The sequence below is a fragment of the Lithobates pipiens genome, unplaced genomic scaffold, assembly GCF_037356315.1.
Source record: "Lithobates pipiens isolate NorthernLeopardFrog02 unplaced genomic scaffold, aLitPip1_a1.2 Scaffold_8, whole genome shotgun sequence".
NCBI classification, from domain to species: Eukaryota; Metazoa; Chordata; class Amphibia; order Anura; family Ranidae; genus Lithobates; species Lithobates pipiens.
Window position 1 is genome coordinate 90,675,752 of NW_027507903.1, and position 24,178 is coordinate 90,699,929.

The 24,178-nt window shown below is 41.2% G+C and overlaps 1 protein-coding gene across 3 annotated transcripts in view; it reads right to left on the bottom strand.

The window, feature by feature from the left end:
• The window catches only part of THSD4 (thrombospondin type 1 domain containing 4), a 975,100-nt gene that overhangs the window by 51,545 nt on the left and 899,377 nt on the right, over positions 1–24,178 (bottom strand). For all 3 annotated transcript variants that reach the window (XM_077470293.1, XM_077470292.1, XM_077470294.1), the window contains 4 exons: positions 22,296–22,392; positions 20,593–20,826; positions 16,382–16,511; positions 5,737–5,941 (listed from right to left, as the gene is read on the bottom strand). In XM_077470293.1, coding sequence (XP_077326419.1) covers positions 5,737–5,941; positions 16,382–16,511; positions 20,593–20,826; positions 22,296–22,392 — 666 coding nt within the window. The remainder of the gene's footprint in view (positions 1–5,736; positions 5,942–16,381; positions 16,512–20,592; positions 20,827–22,295; positions 22,393–24,178) is intronic.

Sequence of the window (24,178 nt, forward strand, 5' to 3'; positions counted from 1 at the left end):
GATAATTCAGAAAATCATCTGGATTATTCTCCTGGAGCTATTTTTGGTCCAAGAATTTCTCCTACTCCTGTTCCTGTTCCTGGACTTGGGTCAAAGCAATAACTCCAAGGCCAATAATAAATAACACATTATCGCCTCAGATTCCTAAACATGGCTGGTTGAGGAACAGCCGATCAGAAAAAAAACGAAAAGCGCAAATTGAAAAGTGCAAATAAACACTCACCAAGCTTCTACTAACACGAAATTAGCGGAAGGAGACCAAAGGCTGGCGCATGACAATTTAAATTACTCTTTGTAGTCTCGTAGTATGTCTAATACGTCACTACGTTCGTGTTTGTTGGCCGACAATTCCTTGCCATTTGAATTCAAGACAAGTTCCTGGCCAATGCCCTTCGGACAAAAGTCTGACGTTTTGTCTGCAGAAAATCCGATCGTGTACGAGGCTTTCGTATTATTCATATGAAATATTTTATATATTAACCTGACTTTTTTTTTACTTTTTTTAGTATTAAACAAAGAACGAAAAGATGTGCAAAACACTTTTCATTCCCATTATCTCCTTCCAAACATTTTCAAATGCAAAAGCATATGTATACATGCATACACTGTGGATAAACAAATAGTCCAGGACATTTGAAGGAGTGAGATATACCTTAAACAGTGTTCTAGGGTACTATAGTACTATTCAGGACAGTGTATGTACTTAAAGGATAAGTTCACCTTTAAATAAATAAATAAATACACATCTTTGTGCAGGTAAATAAAATGTGCATTTATTGTTATTATTTAGTGATTTCGGGATAGGCAACACTGCCTACAATGCTGAATCTATTCTAATGGAGAGGAGGGAGAAGAGGGGAGGGGGGGAGGGGAGGGAAGAGGGGAGGGAAGAGGGGAGGGGAGGGAAGAGGGGAGGGGAGGGAAGAGGGGAGGGGAGGGAAGGGGAGAGGAGGGGAGAGCAGGGGAGAGGAGGGGAGAGCAGGGGAGAGGGGAGAGGAGGGGAGAGGGGAGAGGAGGGCAGAGGGGAGAGGAGGGCAGAGGGGAGAGGAGGGCAGAGGGGAGAGGAGGGCAGAGGAGAGGGGAGGGCAGAGGAGAGGGGAGGGCAGAGGGGAGGGGAGGGGGAGGGCAGAGGGGAGGGGAGGGGAGAGGGGGAGGGGAGGGGAGAGGGGAGGGGAGAGGGGGAGGGGAGGGGAGAGGGGAGGGGAGAGGGGGAGGGGAGGGGAGAGGGGGAGGGGAGGGGGGAGGAGAGGGGAGTGGTGGGGAGGAGATTGTGTTCTCATAGAACACTACAGAACTGACAAAGAGAAAAAGGAAGGGGGAGGAGGGGGAGAAAGGGAAATGTAGAGACACACAGAGGAGAGCTGTTATGATAGAGGCACATAAGCTGACAGAAGCCATGATAAACATGGTCAGCACACAGAGATGAAATCAGGATTAGACAGGATCAACCAAGTAGAAGATACAAAGGGACAATTGACAGGGCAAAAGCCCTATGCTATAGTGCCTGCCTTAAAGAGACAGGCTCAGGATTGTTTTGGGGGTTACAACCACTTTAAAGAGTGTTACCTGGAGTTTGGCTTAAATGTGTTAGTGCATCTAAATCTGCCAGTACATTTGAATGCAGGCACCCTATGACAGGAAGTACATTACTGGCCAGATAACCAAGTGAAAATAGAGAGAAACAAGACTGAAAAAGAAAATAAACCCACCATTTATTACCCAATAAGGTTCAACCCCCTGATCACCCGGTGGGTGATATCAATTATGTTTTAGGGTCTGCGTCGCCCCAGGCAGCGCTAGGTTAGTGCCAGTACCGCTAACACCCACGTGCAAAGCATAACCCTCCCGTAGTGGTATAGAATCTGAACAGATCAATATCTGATCTGATCAGATCTATACTAGCGTCCCCAGCAGTTTAGGGTTCCAAAAAAACGCATTGTTAGCGGGATCAGCCTAGATACCTGCTGGCACCTGCGTTTTGCCTTTCCGCCCAGCCCACCCAAGTGCAGTATCGATCGATCACTGTCACTTACAAAACACTAAACACATAACTGCAGCGTTCGCAGAGTCAGGCCTGATCCCTGCGATCGCTAACAGTTTTTTTTTGGTAGCATTTTATATTTAAATCCTGAAGGCAGTGCTTGGTTTTCAGGGTCCCGTATGTGGCTAGGCTCCCAAAAAGTCCCCCACATGTGGTATCCCCATACTCGGGAGAAGCAGCAGAATTTATTTTGGGGTGTAATTTGACTTATGCCCATAGCATGTGTGAGCAATATATCATTTAGTGAAAATTTTGTGCAAAAAAAAAAAATTGTAATATTCCTGCAACTTGTGGCAAAATATAAAATATTTCATGGACTCAACATGCCTTTCAGTAAATAGCTTTGGGTGTCTACTTTCCAAAATGGGGTCATTTGGGGGGGTTTTGTGCTATTTTGGCATTTTATGGCCTTCGAAACTGTGATAGGTAGTGAGGAGTGAAATCAAAAATTTGCACCCTTAGAAATCCTGAAGGCGGTGATTGGTTTTCGGGGTGCTGTACGTGGCTAGACTCCCAAAAAGTCCCACACATGTGGTATCCCCGTACTCAGGAGAAGCAGCAGAATATATTTTGGGGTACAATTCCACATATAACTATGGCATGTGTGAGAAATATATCATTTAGTGACAACTTTTTGTAAACTTTTTTTTTTGTGTCATTATTCAATCACTTGGGACAAAAAAAAATATTCAATGGGCTCAACATGCCCCTCAGCAATTTCCTTGGGGTGTCTACTTTCCAAAATGGGGTCATTTGGGGAGGGGGGGTTTGTACTGCCCTGACATTTTAGCACCTCAAGAAATGAGATAGGCAGTCATAAATTAAAAGCTGTGTAAATTCCAGAAAATGTACTCTAGTTTGTAGACGCTATAACTTTTGCGCAAACCAATAAATATACGCTTATTGACATTTTTTTTTACTAAAGGCATGTGGCTGAATACATTTTGGCCTAAATGTATGACTAAAATTTAGTTCATTCGATTTTTCTTATAACAAAATTAGAAAATATATATTTTTTTAAAAAATGTCAGTCTTTTTCCTTTTATATCGTAAAAAATAAATATAGCAGAGGCAATCAAAAACCATCAAAAGAAATCTCTATTTGTGGGAAGAAAAGGACACAAATTTTGTTTGGGTACAACATTGCATGACCGCGCAATTACCAGTTAAAGCAGTGCAGTGCGAAATTGTAAAAAGACCTCTGGTCCTTAGGCTGACAATTGGTCCGGGGCTGAAGTGGTTAAGGGTGAGGGGTTTTAATGCTAAATGCTGACCACCAATGATTGTTGGATATTTTTTAAAGGTAAAAAATGAAAGGTAAATGTAGGCTTACTCAATGTTTTGGTCTTTTTCTATTATTCAGTAAAAAAAAAACTGTGGTTATTAAATACCACTAAATAATAGCAATATCTGTCTAAAAAATTATATAACTTTTTTTGGGTACAGGGTTGTATTATTTGGAGTCACACCATAACAACCATAATAACAAAAAATGGACTAGTAATGACGGGTTATATACAGGCTAGTACCCAAGTGGTTAAGTATAAAACCACATGGACAAGAAGGGCAAAAGAAAGTAGAAACATAATCACACAATAGGAGGAAAATGTAAAGGAAAAAATAAGCTTTCAATGCTTGCCAAGAATTTCATACTAGGTTATTTTTTCTTTTGTGCACAGCAAGAGAAAACAGTTATTGTAAGTCAAAAGCAGCAAGGGACAACCCATAGTCATAGCCATGTCCTGTACAGAATACAAAATTGTGACTCTTCCGAATTGAGCAAATATTTAAAGCATAAAATAGTACTGATATTTGGGAAGCACAATATATTGCACTTATTAAAAGATTGACCATTTACAGTAAACACAAAGGGGGTTATTTACTAAAGGCAAATCCACTTTGCATTGCAAGTGCTCTGAAAGGGCACTTGGAAGTAAAGTCGCTGTAGATCCGAGGGGTACATGCAAGGAAAATAAAAAACAGCATTTTAGCTTGCACATGACTGGATGATAAAACCAGCAGAGCTTCCACTCATTTCAGATCTACCCCTTAGATTTAGAGCAAGTGCACTTGTAATACAAAGTGGATTTGCCTTTCGTAAATAACCCCCTTAGTCTTGAATGTCTGCTACAGGTTGAAGGACTTTACCAAGAAAAAAAGAGTGGTATACGAAAAATAACATGTTTTTTTTGTTTTTGTTTTTTTAAGTCCAGCTCCAGAAAGGACAATAGTAGCAGAGACGGTGGTGTCAGTGAAAGTGTGAACACTGAAATCTTTTGCCAAATCACCAATGCTTAGAAGTCTTCAGTTTTACCTCAGTACCCATGTTGGGAAAGTATAAGAGAAATGAATAAATGCTGGATAAAATACTTTAAGCTATCTGTCAAAGAGTCATAGATGGAAGTGTAAATAATACCCTAAAATAAACCCACTCCCATCAATATTGCAAGAGATTTCTGGAGAAAGGGAGACTTTCTCTGTTTGACAAGGATACGATGCATGAAGTAAGGGGAAAACCTTATACTCTCACTACGCCTTCTAATCGTAGACTATTTTTTACACTGCTTGGAGCTTCCAGGGTGCACTTTTTGCCCCAGTGCTCTGTCTTGCAGTGGACTCTTTGATTAGGGGTGTCTGAGTCTAAATTCCATCTCTACAGACACAGGAGGCTTATTTTCATACCCTGATATCACTGCTCATTTTAGAAGAAAACTCGACTAGACTTTCTAAGATTAATTTAAAATAGAGGGCACATATTACATTAGGCATGCAGCTGCAAGTATTTTTATTTTATAATAATCCTGACCATACTAAACAAAGAAAATCTATACAAAACCAATGTATTCCCTTGGCATGGAGAAGACATTGATTGCTCTTTACTCACTTCTCTCCCTCTACTGAGATACCAATTTTGTGCTGTATTGTTCTCCTACTTCCAACTACAGTCTAGTAAACCCATAAATATTAAAGCAGCGCACCGGGAATCCTGGCAGGTGTAGTCTGCAATGGCAGCCATGTAAAGGAGCAACTGACTCGCTGAACTACAGAATCCAACAGACCTTGGAAGCAGGAGGAGCCATCATCTTGGCACAGCAGGAATCATGTGAACACAGCTGAGGGGGCACCCGTCTGTCAGAAAGAGGCCAAGCTAGCCAGATTCAAGCTCAAGTCCAGGAGCAGACACACCAGTGATTTATCAGCCCTGTCAGCACTGCTATCTTATATGATTACTGCCAAGAGACTGGAGCATTCATCTTACTCTCTACACTTCAGATCGCTGAGCAACCTAGTGGTCAAGAGAAGATCGAGGCAGCCCCTTCCACCACAAAAGCCTGTCACCACCTCCTGGGAGGGGGTGAGAGGGCCACCAGACCGCATTTACACTGCCATCAGAAATTGAGCTGCTGGGAGAAAGAAATTTAAAGCACCAAAATCATACTACGCTTTCACCAACCCTGTACCACACATCTACCAACTCCATACCACCCCCTTAATTATCATGAGCTGTGGTAATAGCACCTCTTGCTAACATTGCCCAGCACCTTTCACTACATGCAGGAAAAAAAGACTATCATCAAGGAAATAGAATTTTCATAAATTGAATAAGTATAAACTTGCATCAACCTGGTGCCAACCGTTATACATAGGAAATGATGCAATTTAAAATAGTTGCTCCCCTTACATCTGCCACTTACTGGTGTCCAGTCTGTCCTGATTTGCCATTCACTGCAGATCTTTAGCTGACAAGTGCTGGTTGTCTCTGGTTTTTCCAGGTTCTGGCAGCGGTGTGGTTGCACAGTATGAGTACGATTAGCGTAGATGTGTCTGCACAAGATCTGGCGGTGTTGCATTCCTAGGCCACAAGTCTTACTGCATTCAGACCACTCTCCTATGTCCCAGCTGGTAAACAGAAAGCAGATTTAAAGTGAATGTTAATGCAAGAACAACTATCAATCATAAACAATAACTAGAACAATTAAAACATATTCATCCATATATAATAATTCCTAGCACTGACCCAAAATGAAAAATAAATATAAATAGCAGCAGCACTTTCAAACCAATATGTAAAAAATTGTGCACACTAAACCAACCCTCTTTGATGGTATCACATAAGGAAACTTTACATGTAATCATATATACAATACTATCCAGATATTCTGCAGTGACACAAACTCCTCCCATTTGGTGTAACGAACACAAATTAGGTACATGTATAGAAACCATAAACATCACAAATCAGTCTGTGATCAGTGGTGCAGTCCTTCTTCCCAATATGGATTATGTTTCTCAAAAGAGTGGGAACCTCCATCAGCTGAGATCCTATGGACAGGTGCTCACCTTCCCATATGGACCCTGCTGCTGCAAAGGTCAATCGCTCATGCTCCACCTTTATCAGTTGGGATCAGCTATAATACTGTTTCGCAAACTCTTCACTTTTCTCAGCTCATTTCCAAAGCAGTTGATCCGACCATATAATAGATAGGACACAGAAAATAAAAAATAGTGCTCATGTGTAAAATAAATGCATAGCTACTAACTGTCCCTGATTTTGAGGGACTGTCCCCGATTTGGAACAAAGTCCCTCTGTCCCTCTTTCGGGCCTGGTCTGATCTATATAGTTGTATATAAAATGCACTTTTTATCTTTAAAAATGTGTTTCCTGGTGCTAAATCTTATAGCCAATTTCTAAATTGCTGCATTTGTAATTTTCAAAAGGCAGTACAAAGGAATAGTAGTGGTAAAAAAAAAAAGCACTTGTGGGTTAAACAAATCAATTTTTTATATAATTATCCTTTAAGTGGGCGTGGCAAGGGGAGTGCTCTATGCCTACATACTTTTGCCAATAGGTGTCCCTTGTTCTCATCTCAAAAAGTCGTGAAGTATGTAAATGATACTTTTATTTATAGTTAAAAAACCACTCTCATATTGCACATATAAAAAGAGGCTACTATATCGCATCCACAAACGAGATATCTCCCACTGCTCACTGCCTGTTACAAGATCCTGCTGATATTTCCATTGTACTGCAAACCAGATGCCTCGTGGCGTTCCACCCTACACATTAAATTGGCAATTACTTCATCAAGCGGATTGGAGAGCTGCAAAGCAACTTCTTAAATAAATAATGTATGGCCCACCTCCCTGCTCAAAGCTGTGAGCAAGAAACATTGCTACCATGACAACATGTAAACACTGGCCACAATATATATTGGGAGTCACAACAGTTGCGTTGATAATATACTGAACCTTAGTTTAGGCAGCCCGCCTCCTGGCTCAGAGCTGTCAGTGTACACAATGGGATTGATTTACTAAAACTGGAGAGTGCAAAATCTGGTGCAGCTTCCAGTTTTTTTTTTTTTCTTTTTTTATCAAAGCTGAATTGTTAGAAGTTAGAAGCTGATTGGTTACCATGCACAGTTGCACCAGATTTTGCACTCTCTACTTTTAGTAATACAACCCCATTGCTACCGTAACAACATTTCAACATTGGCTGAGATGTATTCGGGAGTCATGGCAGCTATTTTGACAATACATTAAGCCTTGGTAAACAGATTATTTCCTGGATCATGTACTTCTAAACACTCATAATCATCAAATTAATCACGGGCCGTGCATTGTTTATGTAGAAAGTTAGACTGTAGCGCCTCCGATCCCCTTGATGAAGTCATTGCTGATGTAATGCATAGGTTGGAGCATACAAGGCACAAGACTATTGATAAAATGCTTGGTGAATAAAAAGTTATAGAAATGTTTAGTTAAAATGGTGTTCCACTTTAGTTATCCAAATAGAATTTGGGATTTTGTGGCACTTGATCTCTCTCAGCAGCAACCCCCATGTGCTGTTCAGCCCTTTCTACAATACTTATTCTATCACTACAAACAGAAGAAGATTATGGTAGCAATGACTTTAAATCTAACATGCTAATTAGTTACAAACAACTGAGATAGAAAATGTAATCATATGATGTTTTCAACCATTAATGTATCTGTTCATCAACTTGGGTACCATGCACTTGATTTCTTCAGTTTGAGCCATACTCATCTTTAGACACAATAGTGGTTGATTAACTAAAGGAATATAGGCTGTTAATTTTGCTAAATATTTTTTACTTTGAAAGGGAAATTTTGTTTGCTTAGTGAATGAGCTAAAGCTGCGCTGATTTATCATCCATTCGTGTGCAAGCCAAACTACATTTTTATTTTCCTTTGTATGATTGGGCATTCTTTGCAAAGTGGTTTTTCACCACATTTACTAAGCTAAGCGACCATTCTTTTGCAAGGTGAAAATTCCCTTGTACAGCATGTTTGCCTTTAGTAAATCAACTCACTTACTCAACAGGTTGAGCAGCTGGACCTGATGGTGTGTGGTCAAATTAACAAATTTCCCTGCTGGGGATGATTTATGAAAACTGAAGCACAACTAGAGTTGTTACCTACAGCATCCAATCAGATTTTAAGTTTCATGTTACCTAGAACTAAAGTTAAGATGTGAAGAGTTGCTATAGGCAGCCGTACCAATTCTGGTCTAGTTTCCTTTATTTCAGTTTCAGTAACTCCACCTCACCGAGGCAGCCTTTAAAAAAGCAAATGGGCCACAGGCTAGATGTTTTATCTGTGTAAACTTTGGTAGCAGATAAATTCTTATTAACTTTTAAAATTTAGTCAACCCTACAGCATTTGGCAAATACAGACACAGCAATTTATAAAGTATAAAAGGATATCGGAAATGACAAAGAGTCTTATACAATATTTATCAGCCTTCCAATAGATGGCTATGCATAACTCCCACTAAAATGTGCTCAGAAACAATGGACTGTGTACTCAGAATTATTAAATGTAAAACATTTAATTGCTTATATTGAAGTAGACAGGTGACATTTCCATCTATCGGATGTTAATGTATAAAAATGTCTACACTGGCATTTGTTGACTGAGACTGTTTTATAAAAATGATTAACCTTTTGATTATTGACCTGAAATGGAGTGGGAGTTGGACATGCATGAGATTGATACAATATAATCTGTCATTACTAATTTAGCTAAACTGACTTTGTTATTCATTATTGAATGCTGAGATATAATCAATCTCAGCAGTCCAGCATTACAAGATAACATAATAAATGTATTTTTTTTTTTCCAAACAATACAAAACTTTCAGAACTCTGCTTTGTAACATATATGTGTTATTATCTAGAAGAAACTAAAAGGAGAATACGTTAAACACCAAAGACCTATTGGTATTGTTATCTACAGCTCTGTGCCCCTGGATTCATTCACAAGATCTACCACAAATTGTCTCTTTTGTTCTGAGATGCTACAAAAATGTTATACAGGTAACGTTTGTGGATTTCGTTGCGGGATGTTAGCTTGTAAGCACAAAAGCAGTTTCCTACACTGATTCCATGTTTACATATGACAGCGTGCCTCAAGTGGCAATGCCTCCTAAGTTTAGAAGGAACAACTGCCAGGAGGCTAGGCACAGAGCGCTCTGCAGTAACGCTGTACTTGTGGTAAGTCAGGGGGCAGAGGGGGAAGCTCTGTGTACTGGGGAAGAGGGGGACCTCTGTTCTAGGGTTGCTATGGGGTGAAGTGAGCTTTGTACTGGGGGGGTGGAAGGAGGGGTGAGCTTTGTGTACTGGGGGGTTGAGAGGAATGGATAAGCTGTGTGTACTGGGGTTGAGAGGGAGGGGAAGTTTTGTGTACTGGGAGGGCTAGGGGTAGCTCTGCACTGGCGAGGAGGTGAGCTCTGTTTTAGGGGGCAATGGGGTGGTGGAGCACTGTACTGGAGGGTGGGAGAAGAGGAAAGCACTGTGTACTGAGGGGTGGGGGAGAAGGGAGAATCTCTGTACTAGGGCAGCGGGAATAGATGGGGGCTCTGTACTTGGGGGGGATAATGGGGGTCATTGGCATGCCTTTGGGGTGCAGCACACACCAGGTACCATAGCTCTAAGGGTGCTATTGCCGATCAAGTCGAATCTCACACACAATTGTCAGTTTGGCTGGTAAGTCACAGTGTTACCTCACAGTGCACCATTGCTAAATATCTCCTCTCCTCCTGCTGTTCCATAAAACGTTTTCTTGAGCCATGCTACAGCTATTTTTGCTTAGCAACCTAGCAACAGTAGCTGCAGAATCGCTCAATAATGTTTTTCTATGGGCCAGACGGGATGAGTCTAGTGATTGAGCACTGGTGTGCTGTCATTTCACCCTCCTCCTGTATAAATCCCACCCACACAACATCACACTGAAACTGAGGCTGCCCAGCCACAGCACAAATTTTAAGAGCCTGCCTGAAATTGTAATCCCTATATTAGAAGGGGGTGTATGTGGTGAAGGTCTCTGGACCAGATGAGGAGAGTTGTGCTGAAGAAGGTCCTGGACTAGGAGAGTGGGTGTGCTAAAGATGGCCCTGGACTAGGAGAGGGGGATGTGAAGAGGAGGTTGTGGACTAGGAGAGGGAGGTGTGCAGAGGAGGCCTTGCGCTAGGAGAGAGGGGTGTGAAGAGGAGGCAAAGGACTAGGAGAGGGGAGTGTGCAAAAGAGGCCAAGGACTAGAAGAGGACTGGAGGCCCTAGGCTAGTAAAGTGGGTGTCTGGAGCTCCTGGACTAAGAGGGGGAGTATGGAGGCCCAGTACTAGGAAAGAGGGTGCCAGTAGGCCCTGGACTAGGTGAAGGGGTGCGAGGAGGCCCTGGACTAGGTGAAGGGGTGCGAAGATGCCCTGGACTAGGAGAGGGGGTACTTGGAGGCCCAGACTAGGAGATGGAGTGCCTGCAGATCCCAGAATAAGAGAGGGGGTGCCTGGAGGTCCTGGACTAAGAGAGGTACTGTCTGGAGGCCCTAGACTAAAAGAGGGTGCCTGCAGACACTGGACAAGAAGAAGATGTGACTGGAGATCCCAGACTAGGAGAGGAAGTGCCTGGAGGCCCCAGACTAAAAGAGGGGGTGCCTGGAGTCTCAGAGTAGGTGAGGAGGTGCCTGGAGGCCTCAGACTAGAAGAGGGGTTGCTTGCAGGCCCCAGACTAGGAGAGAGGGTGTCTACACGCACCCAAATAGTAGAGTGGGTACTTAGTGGCCCTGGACTAGGGGAAGTGCTGTCTGGAGGCCCTAGACTAAAAGAGAGGGTGTCTGAAGACCCTGGACAAGAAGAGGGGGTGCCTGGAGGACCTGGGCTAGAAGAGGATGTGCCTGAAGGCTCTACTGAATTCAGAAAGAGTCTGAGCCTATAGTTTGGACTGAGGGAGAGCCTGCCTGGGACCTGTAGGATGAGCCTGGAGTTAGTGAGTTCAACTTCACAACATATATGGGGACAGTTATCAACTGTTGCAAATGATGACAAACAAAAGCAGAGAGACAGTTTGTGTGAAAGATATATTAAATACCTGACATCGCCTTTTTCCTGCTATCTGACCCACATAACAATTAGGGCTTGTTCACAAGCATCTTTGCCCCATGTGATGGCTGTGTTTTCTATACAAAAATGTTTTGCCTTTTATTTCTATTTTAAACAACTGGGTTGTTTTACAAGGTGATTGTTTACAACCACTTTAACTATTAAGTATTCCATGAGGAACTTGATACATGTAGAATTAAAGCGGAGTTCCATCCAAAAGTGTAACTTCCATTTTAAGCACTCCTTGCCCCCTTACATGCCACATTTGGCATGTATTTTTTATTTTTTTGGAGGGGGTGGGTATCTGGTTTTGACAGGTACTTCCTGTCTCACTTTCTCCTTCTGTCTTCTCACTACCTAGACGACTCCTCCTCTCCCCCTAGCCAGCCCCTACCTCTCTGCAATCTTCTGGGACACATAACAGGTCCCAGAAGATTGCCTGGCCACTAGGAGAGCACAGCATGACTTGCGCCTGCCTGTGAAGCCGCCCACAGTTGCAAAGTCAGCGCCGCGGAGAGGAGGGGGAGAGGAGCGAGGCTCCAGGTGCCCGCATTGCTGGACTATGGGATAGGTAAGTGCTTGTTTATTAAAAGTCAGCAGCTATGCTTTTCCCGCGGACTCGATGTCTGCCGATGGCCCACAATCGTGCCACAGAGAGGCAGAATGGGGAGATGCCTATGTAAACAAGGCATTTCCCTCTTCTGCCTAGCAACATGACAGAGATCTACTGCTCCCAGTGATCGGGAGCAGTGATCTCTGTCATATTCTAGTGAGCCCATCAGCCCTACAGCTAGAACACACTGAGGGAACACACTTAACCCCTTGATCGCCCCCCAGTGTTTAACCCCTTCCCCACCAGTGACATTTACACAGTAATCAGTGCATTTTTATAGCACTGATTGCGGTATAAATGTCAAGGTCGCAATCACGATAAAAATCGCAGATCACGGCCATTACTAATAAAAAAAATGCCATAAATCTATCCACTATTTTGTAGATGCGATAACCTTTGCGTAAACCAATCAATATACGCTTGTTGTGATTTTTTTTTTTTTACCAAAAATATGTAGAAAAATACATATTGGCCTAAACTGAGGAAGAAATTTGTCCTTTTATATATTTTGTGGGGATAATTATTAAAGCAAAAAGTAAAGAATATAGTTTTTTTTTTCAAAATGTTCACTTTTTTTTGTTTATAGCACAAAAAATAAAAACCACAGATGTGATCAAATACCACCAAAATAGCTCTATTTATGGGAAAAAAGGACATCAATTTAGTTTGTGTACAACGTTGCACGACCACGCAATTGTCAGTTAAAGTGACGCAGTGCCATATTGCAAAAAAAGGGCTTGGTCAGGAAGGGGGTAAATACTTCCGGCGTTGAGGTGGTTAAAGTGAAACTACTGTTTTACCCATAAGAGCACATTAACTTATGTATTGGCAAATTCTATTGTTTGAACAACTGAATAAGGTTGCTATAATGTAGATACAGTGCCTTGAAAAAGTATTTACACCCCTTGAACTTTTCCACATTTTGTCATGTTACAACCAAAAATGTAAATGTATTTAAGTGGGATTTTTTGTGATAGACCAACACAAAGTGGCACATAAAAGTGAAGTGGAAAGAAAATGATAATTTATTTTCAATTTTTTTTACAAATAAATATCTGAAAAGTGTGGCATGCATTTGTATTCAGCCCCCTTTGCTCGGATACCACTAACTAAAATCTAGTGGAGCCAATTGTCTTCAGAAGTCACCTAATTAGTAAATAGAGTCCACCTGTGTGTAATATAATCTCAGTATAAATACAGCTGTTCTGTTGTAAATACAAATGCACACCACACTTTTCAGATATTTATTTGTAAAAAAAAAATGAAAACCATAATTTTCCTTCCACTTCACAATTATGTGCCACTGTGTTGGTCTATCAAACAAAATGTGGAAAATGTCAAGAGGTATAAATACTTTTTCAAGGCACTGTGCATGTATGTATGTGTGTGTATATATATATATATATAGCTATTCATAAATGTTCATAAAAAAATATTAAAGAGATCATTTATTACTACAAAGTATGTTAATTTATGCAACTGCAGAAACTATCCAGCAAACACGTGTATTGTCATTCCATACAAAGTTAATAAAGGGAAGCTTTTAGTTCTCAAGAAAGTAGTTCCTTTACATTTTAGGTTGGAAGTTACAGATTTGTGCCTACAATTCGTAAATACAGTGCTTAGTGCTTCTAAAAGACAAGAGTTTCTTATATCAATTGAATCAAATGTATATCAAGCCATTTGGTTCACTATGTCCATTCAATTTGCAGAATGTGTGCCTTGTTTCATGTTGTTTCCAATTATGAATGCAGGACAAGTTTTTAGGCTAAATTATCACTCCAATGTGTGTATGTGTATAGGGGAGCTTTTTCTCTAGGAAAAAGTTGTTATAGCCGGCCAGTGGATGAGTGCAATCCCCTTAATTTTTGATTGCGCTAATGAAGCAAGTATACTGCAATGTATTTTCAGTAATGAATACAGCAACATAGCAAAGAAATCCAGTTGGGTATTACATGAATGCTGGGAATCTCTTGACAACAAGAAAAGACTGCTGATGTAATGCAAATTTTATGAATGTTTTACAGCTTCCAAATCCATAATCCAATCAAGAGAGTATGATAAAAATCATAATTTCATAATGCCCTTCATGAATATCTTTCCTCAAGTATGTCTGAATCATTAAACATTAATTACTCCTTTCCATGTTCCTACAATCTTTGTAAGATCTTAATTTCTCATAAAGCCATTATATATTTTTTTTTTTGTTCACTTTCACTTAAGACCCTCTGAGGGTCACAGTGAATGGCAATGGTAGATGGAAAAGTATTGACTTTATTACTGTTATTAGCCATAAATAATTATTACAGTACTTTCAATACGCTTATTTACAGCTATCTGTATTCTGTTAATAAAGTGCATTACATTTATTCTGTTGCATGTTACCATGCTTATGACTCACTTTTCAACTTTTATAAGACCCTGAGGAAGTGCTACTGCTTTCGCCTGTAAATTATTCATGCATTTGCTATTTGCACTACTGATATATGTACATAAATATACAATGAAAAATAATTCACAACTCTACAAAAAATAAAAAATAAATATTATTCAGGGTTAGCCAGATGCAGTTGCTTAACAATTATAGTTACAAATGGAAAAGTGGCAACCAGACTTAAAACTGCAGGGAATTGAGGTCTGCAAAAGATTCTATTGATGAGTTTAGAAGTCTGCCAAATATAAAGGAAGTTACAGTTCATTAAAAAAAAAAGAGGATATATAAAAATCCTCAACATTTTGAATGTGGGCAAATAAACTTTTAGCGGGCAAACAGCTAACATTTTGATTCTAATGCTAGGTACACACTATTCGTTTTTTTACATTTGACCCAGCAGGCTTAATGAAAAAAAAGGAGATCGAGAGGAGCTTGCTGTACCAACTATCTGATTTTAGTACAGCGATCTCCCCGCTGGGTATTGTGTTCTGACAAGGGGACTGCCCTCACCCACCATTGGCTGAAAGCACCGATAGAGCACATGTTTTTCAGGCACGTCCCTTCCATGTCACGTCTGTTCACATGGGCCCAATGCCAGCTGGTTTCTGTTGAACTGGCTGATACCAGACGATATTTTGCCTATGTGTACCAGGCTTAAGTTGCACAATAGTGATGATGATATAGTGGAAAACAGGTTGTAAAAGATAGTTTCATAATTAGATGGAAGCATCCAAGGAGCAGAGTGGAGGTGTCATAAAAGGCTATGAGCTATGCCAGATAAGTGATATGAAATCAATCTGTACAGTCACATACCAAATAAACCATGGGTTCCAAGCTTAAAGAGTGATTTTGCAACACCTCTCCTATAACATAAATAATATAAAACAGTGAAGAGCTACCCAAAAGCACAAACAAAAATAAAATTAAAACTGGGTACACATGGGCCGAATGTCTAAAGACAATGGCCGGTTCAAAAAAAAAAAAGTCCAACATTTGGCCCATGTGTATGTCTGTCCGACCAAAGCCGGTCCTTCGGCTGGCTTCTGTCAGACGTGCATGCTGGAAAAACAGGATCCGACTGGCTCCCAATCAGCGCTCCCTGCCAATTGCAGAGAGCACTGATTAGAATATTCTAGTGGGGGGCCGTTCCCCTGTCAAAACACAACAGCTCAGCAGGGGAGGTCGCTGAACTAACCTTGCATGGTTAGTACAGTGGCTCCGACCAGAGCTGACAGTAATAGTGTGTACCTGGCTTTAGTCATACAATCATATAACATAAAACCTTCCTCAACCCTCATAAAATGTGTATTATACAGTCCACAATAAATCCAATACAACCAGTGTTCAGAGTCAAAGCCACCACTTGAAGCAATAGCTACAACACGAAAAATTTTCATCTTCTGAATTAGTTTGAAAAAAGGTAACAGTGACAAAAATGCATAAGAGCAACAATTGAAGGAACTGGAACTGGTACCAAGGTGGAGCAAATTCAGGTCCTAGATAATGTTTGCCCATATTCTTCACAACCTCCTAGTGGGAGCTTACTGCATCCACACTATGAACATAGTGAACTGCTATGTCCCTCCTGCCATCGTTTGTGTAATGTGAGCATTGCTATTCCTTATTGCACCTTCCTTTCTGGTTGCTAATCAAAATCTTGATTTGGTGGAATTCCACCAGGCACCAACTCCACAAGTATTTCAAAACAATCAATGTCTGTACTTTATTATTAATATTAGTAACCGAAACAAGAAGCATGTGCTAATTTAATCCCCAGCAGTAATAACTGATTGGAGATGCCCATTACTTACACAGGTCCCTTTGAAAAAGTAGATTTGGCAATAAATGTTGCACAGGTGCATAAATATTGAATAGGACATCGTTAAGGAATATACTTACAATGCAGGACAAGGAAAAAGATTGCATGGCTCTTCTTCAGAACTGGGTTTGGTACTAGAATCACAGAAAGCATCTGACACCTCCTCATGTGTATTTCTGTTTACACAGCGAAAGATGGGGTAATGTGATCCTGAAATAAGACAAATATTAGTTGTGTTGATCCATACCTCCCATTATGTTGTGGACTGAAGCAAAATGTATAAGAATCCAGAATCAGTTCAGCAAAACTCTAAATTTGGCAAATAGTTGATTTGAAAAAAAAAAAAAAACAGATGCCTTCAGCTACACAAGCGAGGTAGATAGAGGAATTCTCCCCAATGGAGAATCATATTCTGACAGCAGCACTGGAGTCAGAATACACTGATGAGCAACTGCCATGGATTAACTGCAGCTGGCTGATCGAGAAAGGTTTTCCAACAAGCTTGTCCTACTGATTGACTTCTGTTGAACAGGCACAACCACACATGAATTGAAATTCTGCCAGTCCCTGCTGAATTGTCTGAATTTCAAACCATCTATGACCAGCTTAAGTCACTGCATAGAACTCATCATAAAATCAGAGCAACACCAGTGCCCACATTCTGTGGGTGCTGGAGAGGCAGCTTTAACATTTTGAAGATTGAAAATATCTTTGTTTTTGCACACAAGTAAGGTAAAGAAAAAAACAGACATTTGCTGGTTGCACAATCTAAGCCATCTTTTGGCTACAATTACTTTTGCAAGTCTTTTGGTTTAGCTCTCTATCAGCTTTCACATCTGGGCCATGCAAATTTTGTCTATTCTCCTATTGCTCCAGCACTGTCAGGTCATTGTCAACTTGAAACTGTTAAAGAACAGCACCTTCCAAGTCTCACAATAAATTCTCAACTGGGTTTGAGTGGGACATTATAAAGCCTTCAAATTATTGGTTTCATGAGACTACAGTGAATCTTTGGCTATGTGTTGGAGAAAGTTGAACTGTCATCCTATTTTTTGGTCCTCTGCATTTGACTCAATCCATCTTGCCCCTAACCCTTGATAATTTCCCTAGCTCTGCTGATGTAAAGCTTTTGTTATCATGGGCATACTGTCCTTGGGGTAATAAAAAATGTCTGCTGCTGTTCAAATTAGGTCTAAGTAGACCATGTAACCTTTTTTCCACATTTGCTGTATCTCCCACATGATGTGCCTTCTACCAAACATTGCATAACTCCAGCCTTGTAGACTACATGTTACAGTTCTCCTATGGATAGTTTCTCTAATCTCAAGCCGCGTACACACGTAGCCGTCTGTCCGACGTACTTAGTCTTGCGGACGTCCGCCAGACTGTCCGTCGGAATTTCCAAACGGGCTACTTGCCCACACACGGCACTTTTTCAGCGGACTAATACGGCGGACTAAGTCCGCTGTACTTTCGAAATGAACGGACTCGCCCACACACGCGGAGGAAAGTCCGCTCATTTCGAGCGCGTCTCCAGGTAGGCGGGGCCCACGAAGGAGACGTCGCTGGCCCCGCCGACTGGTATGGACTTAAAGGGGAACCCCCAACGCCGAAAAAAAACGGCGTGGGGGTCCCCCCCAAGTCCACAACAGACCCTTGTTCGAGCACGCTACCCGGCCAGCCAGGAAAGGGGGGCGAGCGAGCGCCCCCCCTCCTGAGCCATACCATGCTGCGTGCCCTCAACATGGGGGGGTGCCTTGGGGAAGGGGGGGCCGCGTGGCCCCCCCACCCCAAAGCACCTTGTCCCCATGTTGATGAGGACAAGGGCCTCTTCCCGACAACCCTGGCCGTTGGTTGTCGGGGTCTGCGGGCGGGGGGCTTATCGGAATCCGGGAGCCCCCTTTAATAAGGGGGCCCCCGGATACCGGCCCCTCACCCTATGTGAATGAGTATGGGGTACAATGTACCCCTACCCATTCACCTGTAAAATAAAAGTACAAAAAAAACACAACACACAAGATAAAATACTTTATTGCACAGCTCCGGGCGTCTTCCGTCTTCGGGGGTCTTCTCGCCGGACTCCTCCGCTATCTTCTTGTAGCTCTTTTGCTAGCGGAGGAGTCCGGCTTTCTTCCTCGCCGCCGGCCTCTTCTCCCGACTTCGGGGGTCTTGTCCCCCTCTTCGGTTCTTCTGCCGGGCCACCACGCCTTCTTATAGCTCTCTTACAGGCGGTGGCCCGGTCTTCTGTCGCCGCCGCCTTCCGTTCTTCTTCTTCTTCTTCTTCTCCTTCTTCTCCTGGAGATGTTGACTCGACGCTCTCTCCGGCCACAATGCCAGGGACGCGCTGCGCGGCCACTTATATAGGGACAAGGGGCGGTGTCACATGGCTTTATGTCACATGGGTTGATGTCACATGGGGACTGTGACATCGTGAGGGGGCGGGGTCACCATGTGACATAAAGCCATGTGACACCGCCCCTTGTCCCTATATAAGTGGCCGTGCAGCGCGTCCCTGGCATTGTGGCCGGAGAGAGCGTCGAGTCAACATCTCCAGGAGAAGAAGGAGAAGAAGAAGAAGAAGAAGAACGGAAGGCGGCGGCGACAGAAGACCGGGCCACCGCCTGTAAAAGAGCTATAAGAAGGAGCGGTGGCCCGGCAGAAGAACCGAAGAGGGGGACAAGACCACCGAAGTCGGGAGAAGAGGCCGGCGGCGAGGAAGAAAGCCGAGAAGACCCCCGAAGACGGAAGACCCCCGGAGCTGTGCAATAAAGTATTTTATCTCGTGTGTTGTTTTTTTTTGTACTTTTATTTTACAGATGAATGGGTAGGGGTACATTGTACCCCATACTCATTCACATAGGGTGGGGGGCCGGTATCCGGGGGCCCCCTTATTAAAGGGGGCTCCCGGATTCCGATAAGCCCCCCGCCCGCAGACCCCGACAACCAATGGCCAGGGTTGTTGGGAAAAGGCCCTTGTCCTCATCAACATGGGGACAAGGTGCTTTGTTGAGGGCACGCGGCCTGGTACGGCTCAGGAGGGGGGGCGCTCGCTCGCCCCCCTTTCCTGGCCGGCCGGGTAGCGTGCTCGTACAAGGGTCTGTTGTGGACTTGGGGGGGACCCCCCACGCCAATTTTTTTCCGCGTGGGGTTCCCCTTTAAGTCCATACCAGGCGGCGGGGCCACCGACGTCTCCTTCGCGGGCCCCGCCTACCTGGAGACCCGCTCGAAATGAGCAGACTTTTCTCCGGGCGGGAAAAGCCCGCTCATTTCAAAAGTACAGCGGACTGGCATACACACGGCCGGATTGTCCGCCGAAATGCGAGTACGGCGGGCAGATTGGTGTGCAACACGGCATTCTAAGTCCGCCGTACTTTCGGGTCAAAAAAGTATGCCGGAGGCTACACACGGGGGGATTGTTTGGCGGACTTGAGTTTGCCGGACTTTTCCACCGGATTGTTTGATCGTGTGTACGCGGCATCAGCAGCCAATTTCTGTTCTCTTAGTTGCCTCTCTGACTAATATTGTGCAATATATTTTTTTAATAAACCAACCCTGATTCCTGATTATCCAGAACTTTACCTTGGAAATGTTTTGATAACTCATTAGCTTTTGCATTGATGTTTGTTTTGATTTGTTCTCAAACAAACTGTGTGGCCTTCCAAAACTGGCTAAATATACAATGGCATTATGACACTTTAATTGTAAACAGGTGTAGTCCCAATCACCCTGATAAGTCATGCATTTATGATACTGGCTACACTCTAGTTTAGATGTTTGAGAGTTTTTTTTATTTGCAATTATATTGGAAAATGATAAAACATTTTCCACTTAAATACTATAGACTTCCCTGTGTACTGCTTACATCAAACTTCAATGAAATCCATTTTAATTTCAGATTGTAATGCCACATGTTGTAGAACACTGTAGAATTTTAAAAAGCTAAAGGAATAGTTTCCTTAAATTGATCACAGATTTTGCATGAAATATCCTCCAACTTTATTTCACAATAAAACCTGTAGCAGACTGAAACTGTTAGCTTGGCAACTCTGGCATTTACAAAAATGGCATGTATATCATAGACTAGATGCGGGCAGGTAGGCAACCCCAGGACTTCTTAGCCCAACCAGCTTTTGAAATATGGCATGAGTCTAATAACAAATTAATAATGGAGAAAACATACAAAATTATAACTGTTTTTGAGCTTAGCAGATTTTTTTTATATGAATATGCATAAATGTCAGTTGCTAAGATATATATATGCCAGGATTGTTTAGCCCTTCACCCACCTCACCTTTCCCACAGGATACTGAACATTCAGTTGATCCCACTTGTTTCCAGTTATAGTCCCGGTTCCTTCGAGGAGGCTGCAATGGAAGCACTTGGTTGTCTGATAGATGTGGAGGGATCCTCCCAGGCTGACTAGAAGGAATGGATCCAGCTGACATATCAGGACTATTGAATGAATCTCTATTTTCTGTATGGTCTGAAGTATCTGGTGTGTCTAATTGGCCATTCAGGGGTTCACCTGTGTACATAAAAATATTAACAAATATATAATGTAAGCAAAGCATACAATACTGATCCCTTTCTATCTGCTAGAAGAAGCGATACTGGGCTTCAAGTTAGAATCCTGATTTAAATTTATTTGAATTGAATGATGACATGATAAGTATAATATAGTAATTTTAAATACATATTTCAATAGTTTATCAACAATAAATAGCATGAAAATTGTAGGTAAGGTAACTGGTAACTGTCTGATAGAAAATGGGACTGTAACAATGTGTATTTGAACAACTGAAGCCACTATAAAACTTCATAATGTGCAGCAATTACATCAAAAACAAGTTCAATCATGGTGTAGTAATAAACCAAGCGTCAATGTCTGTTCATATAGTTTTCTAATTATGATCGTGAGTTCCCTTTTTTTAACCCTTCACATATAGGATCGTACTGCTATTTGGAAAAGGTTATCCAGTTTGGTTGCCCAAACTGGGCAATTCCAACTGAGCATATTGTGAAACAAATATGCAGAGGATTCCTTCTGTAACTTCATGTTACATGATAAGCAAATCCAGAGAAATTGGCAGATAAAGTTATATGAAAATCTTAAATTTTTGCAAGCTTGGCTCCTCTGCCTTCTTCCTGGTCCTTCATATGACAGGCATCGTTAATGACCAATAGCAAGTAAGAGTGGCTGTGTCCAAATTGGACTTTGCCTATGTACCAGAATCTAATGATTGTTTTGACACTGGAAGTAACATCTAATGCATTTTTCCTCATATATTCTTCTTGAATAATCCAAATTAGAAATGTGTCAAAAGTGGACTTTGCCTATATACCAGAATCTACTGGTTGTTTTGATACTGGAGGTGACACCTATTTTTTTCTCATATATTCTTCTTGTGTAAACCAAGTATACTTTAAAAGGTCAATGCACCCTGAATTAATAATGGTACATTCATTTCATCAGCAGCTTTGAGTGGACTGCTATCAAATAAGCCTGGTCTTGCATGTTTGTGGACTTCCTAGCTATGGAAATTAGAGACAAGAGAAAAACAAAATATCCAAATGACATGCAGCTTCTCAATAACCAGCATATGCCAATATGCTTCACTATACCTTATACCTATTGTTTCTAGAGATAAAAGTAGCAGAAGATAGGAAGGCATGCTGTTTTTTAGTTGTTGTTTTTTTCCATGTCATTGACACAATGACATAATTGGTTTCAATGAGATCAGATGGACCATCAGCAGAACCACAGATGACTGGATCAAACCAGGGTTTTGCAAGGTTTGTTCATCTCTATACACAGCAAAATGAGATAAGCTACAAATTAAATCAACCTTTGTGTAACAGCAATTCTATTAGGAAAAATCACTAGGAAACAAAATGTAATCACCCTTACTTGTGAAATACCATGTTCTTCATGTAAAATGTACATACTGTAACATCAGCATTTCACTGCAATGATTTTACGACATAGAATCTTACCTGGTCTCCGCTGTGAAGGTAGATGTGGGCTGATAGTATTTGTATTGGGAACAACATATTCATAATGAATTCCAGGGTTTGGCTGTTGATGTATCATCTACATTAGAAGTACAAACAAAATGTATTTAAATAATAAAAAAAAAATCTGTCAATGTACGTATTAGGGGTCTATTTATAATATAAAAACTAGTAATTCTCTATTCTTTACCGAAAGTAAATCATTTAACAGTTTCACGTTATTTTTCCATTTTATTTTACTATAGTTTTGACAAAGGGAAGAATATTTCAGTGAATTATATTTTGCAATTCTTTTATAACAATACATATTTTAACTTTTGTTTTAAAAAGTTTGCTTATTATTTATGTCAACTGTTTCCCAGTCTATCTTATAGATCATCTTCTATGTTAACACGTAAGAATGTTTCTGAATGTGGTAATTTTCTATTTTTCATGTTTGTTAACCAGTGCTTGCTTTATAACATTTACCATTGTTACACCCACATTGAAATCACACCTTCCCAATTAAAATATTAAAAGGTAATACACTGGGGGTGAATTGAGATGTAGCAGCAAAATTAGGTAAACGCTAGTGAAATCAAAATTAATAATTTTAATAATTTTAACAACCTTTATAAATACACCCCAGTAATGATATAGAAGTATATTAATTTCCATGAGGCTATGACATACTAAGTGGCAAAGTACTGATGCAGCTAAATAAGAACATTCTCACATTTGGACATAACCTACATGCTAAGTGGTTCTAATATTCAATGTTTTTATATTCAATGATCTGCAATTGACATAACATTCCAAAATACCCCTGTGAAAATACAGGTCAAAAACATAAGTTTGGTGCTCACTGTAAGCCCTTGTACACAAGGTCGGACATTCCTACCACAAAATCCGTCTGATTTTTTCTGACGGATTTTGTCTGAAACTGGTGTTGCATACACGTGGTCGGACAAAGCCGTCGGAAAATCCAATTGTTCAGAACGTGATGACGTTCGTTCGTTTCAATGGGACTACGTTCAGGCTAGTAGCCAATAGCTTTGGTCTTGTAATTTGATCTGAGCATGCGTGACACTTTGGAAAAAAGAGTGGGTTGCGCTACAAAAAAACTACTAAACAAAAAATACACCTTGATAACTTATCTATCCTATGCGGAAAAGTTTTAAGTGCAAAGAAATTTATATGAAGATAAAGGTGCTAAATCTGTGAAGACAGCAAATATACCTTGATATTATTCATAAAAACACCAACATGATAGTGGATACTCGAATAAATGTGAAATTTAGAGAAAGGGGTGAGCTGCACCAAAAATCAAATTAGTATTTATAAACGGAAAAACCCCTACATAAAGATGTAATAAACTCTAAAAAATAGCTATTAAATTAATAACTATACCCAAAGGTGGAGTTATATTGGGTATAAATAGCAAATATGTACCAATATTATCAATAAGAACCCCTCAAATAATAATATAAATTATCATAATGTGATGTGAACCTACAAAAAAGCAATGTATCATCCAATAGCCAGTTACCCTAAACATTAATAAAACATCGTTATATGTGACAAAAAATTATAACATAGAATATTGAAATGTTCATAAAGTCCATAGAAAGTCTCTATTTGCAAAGTATTCCACGGTGATATAGTGACAGCATAGGTATCCAAAACGAATGTGACCCGTGTACAACCTCCACCATAGATATTACTGCCGCTTACCGAAGGTGTATGGTTCCTTGTTACAGAGAACCATGCAGAGCGGATGACTGATTCCCCCAGTCCAGGGTTTTCACAGATGGATGCGAAGGAACTCTGGAACCCGTTCGCCTCTCAAAACACTCCGGCTCACAGGTTTACATAAAAAGTAATAA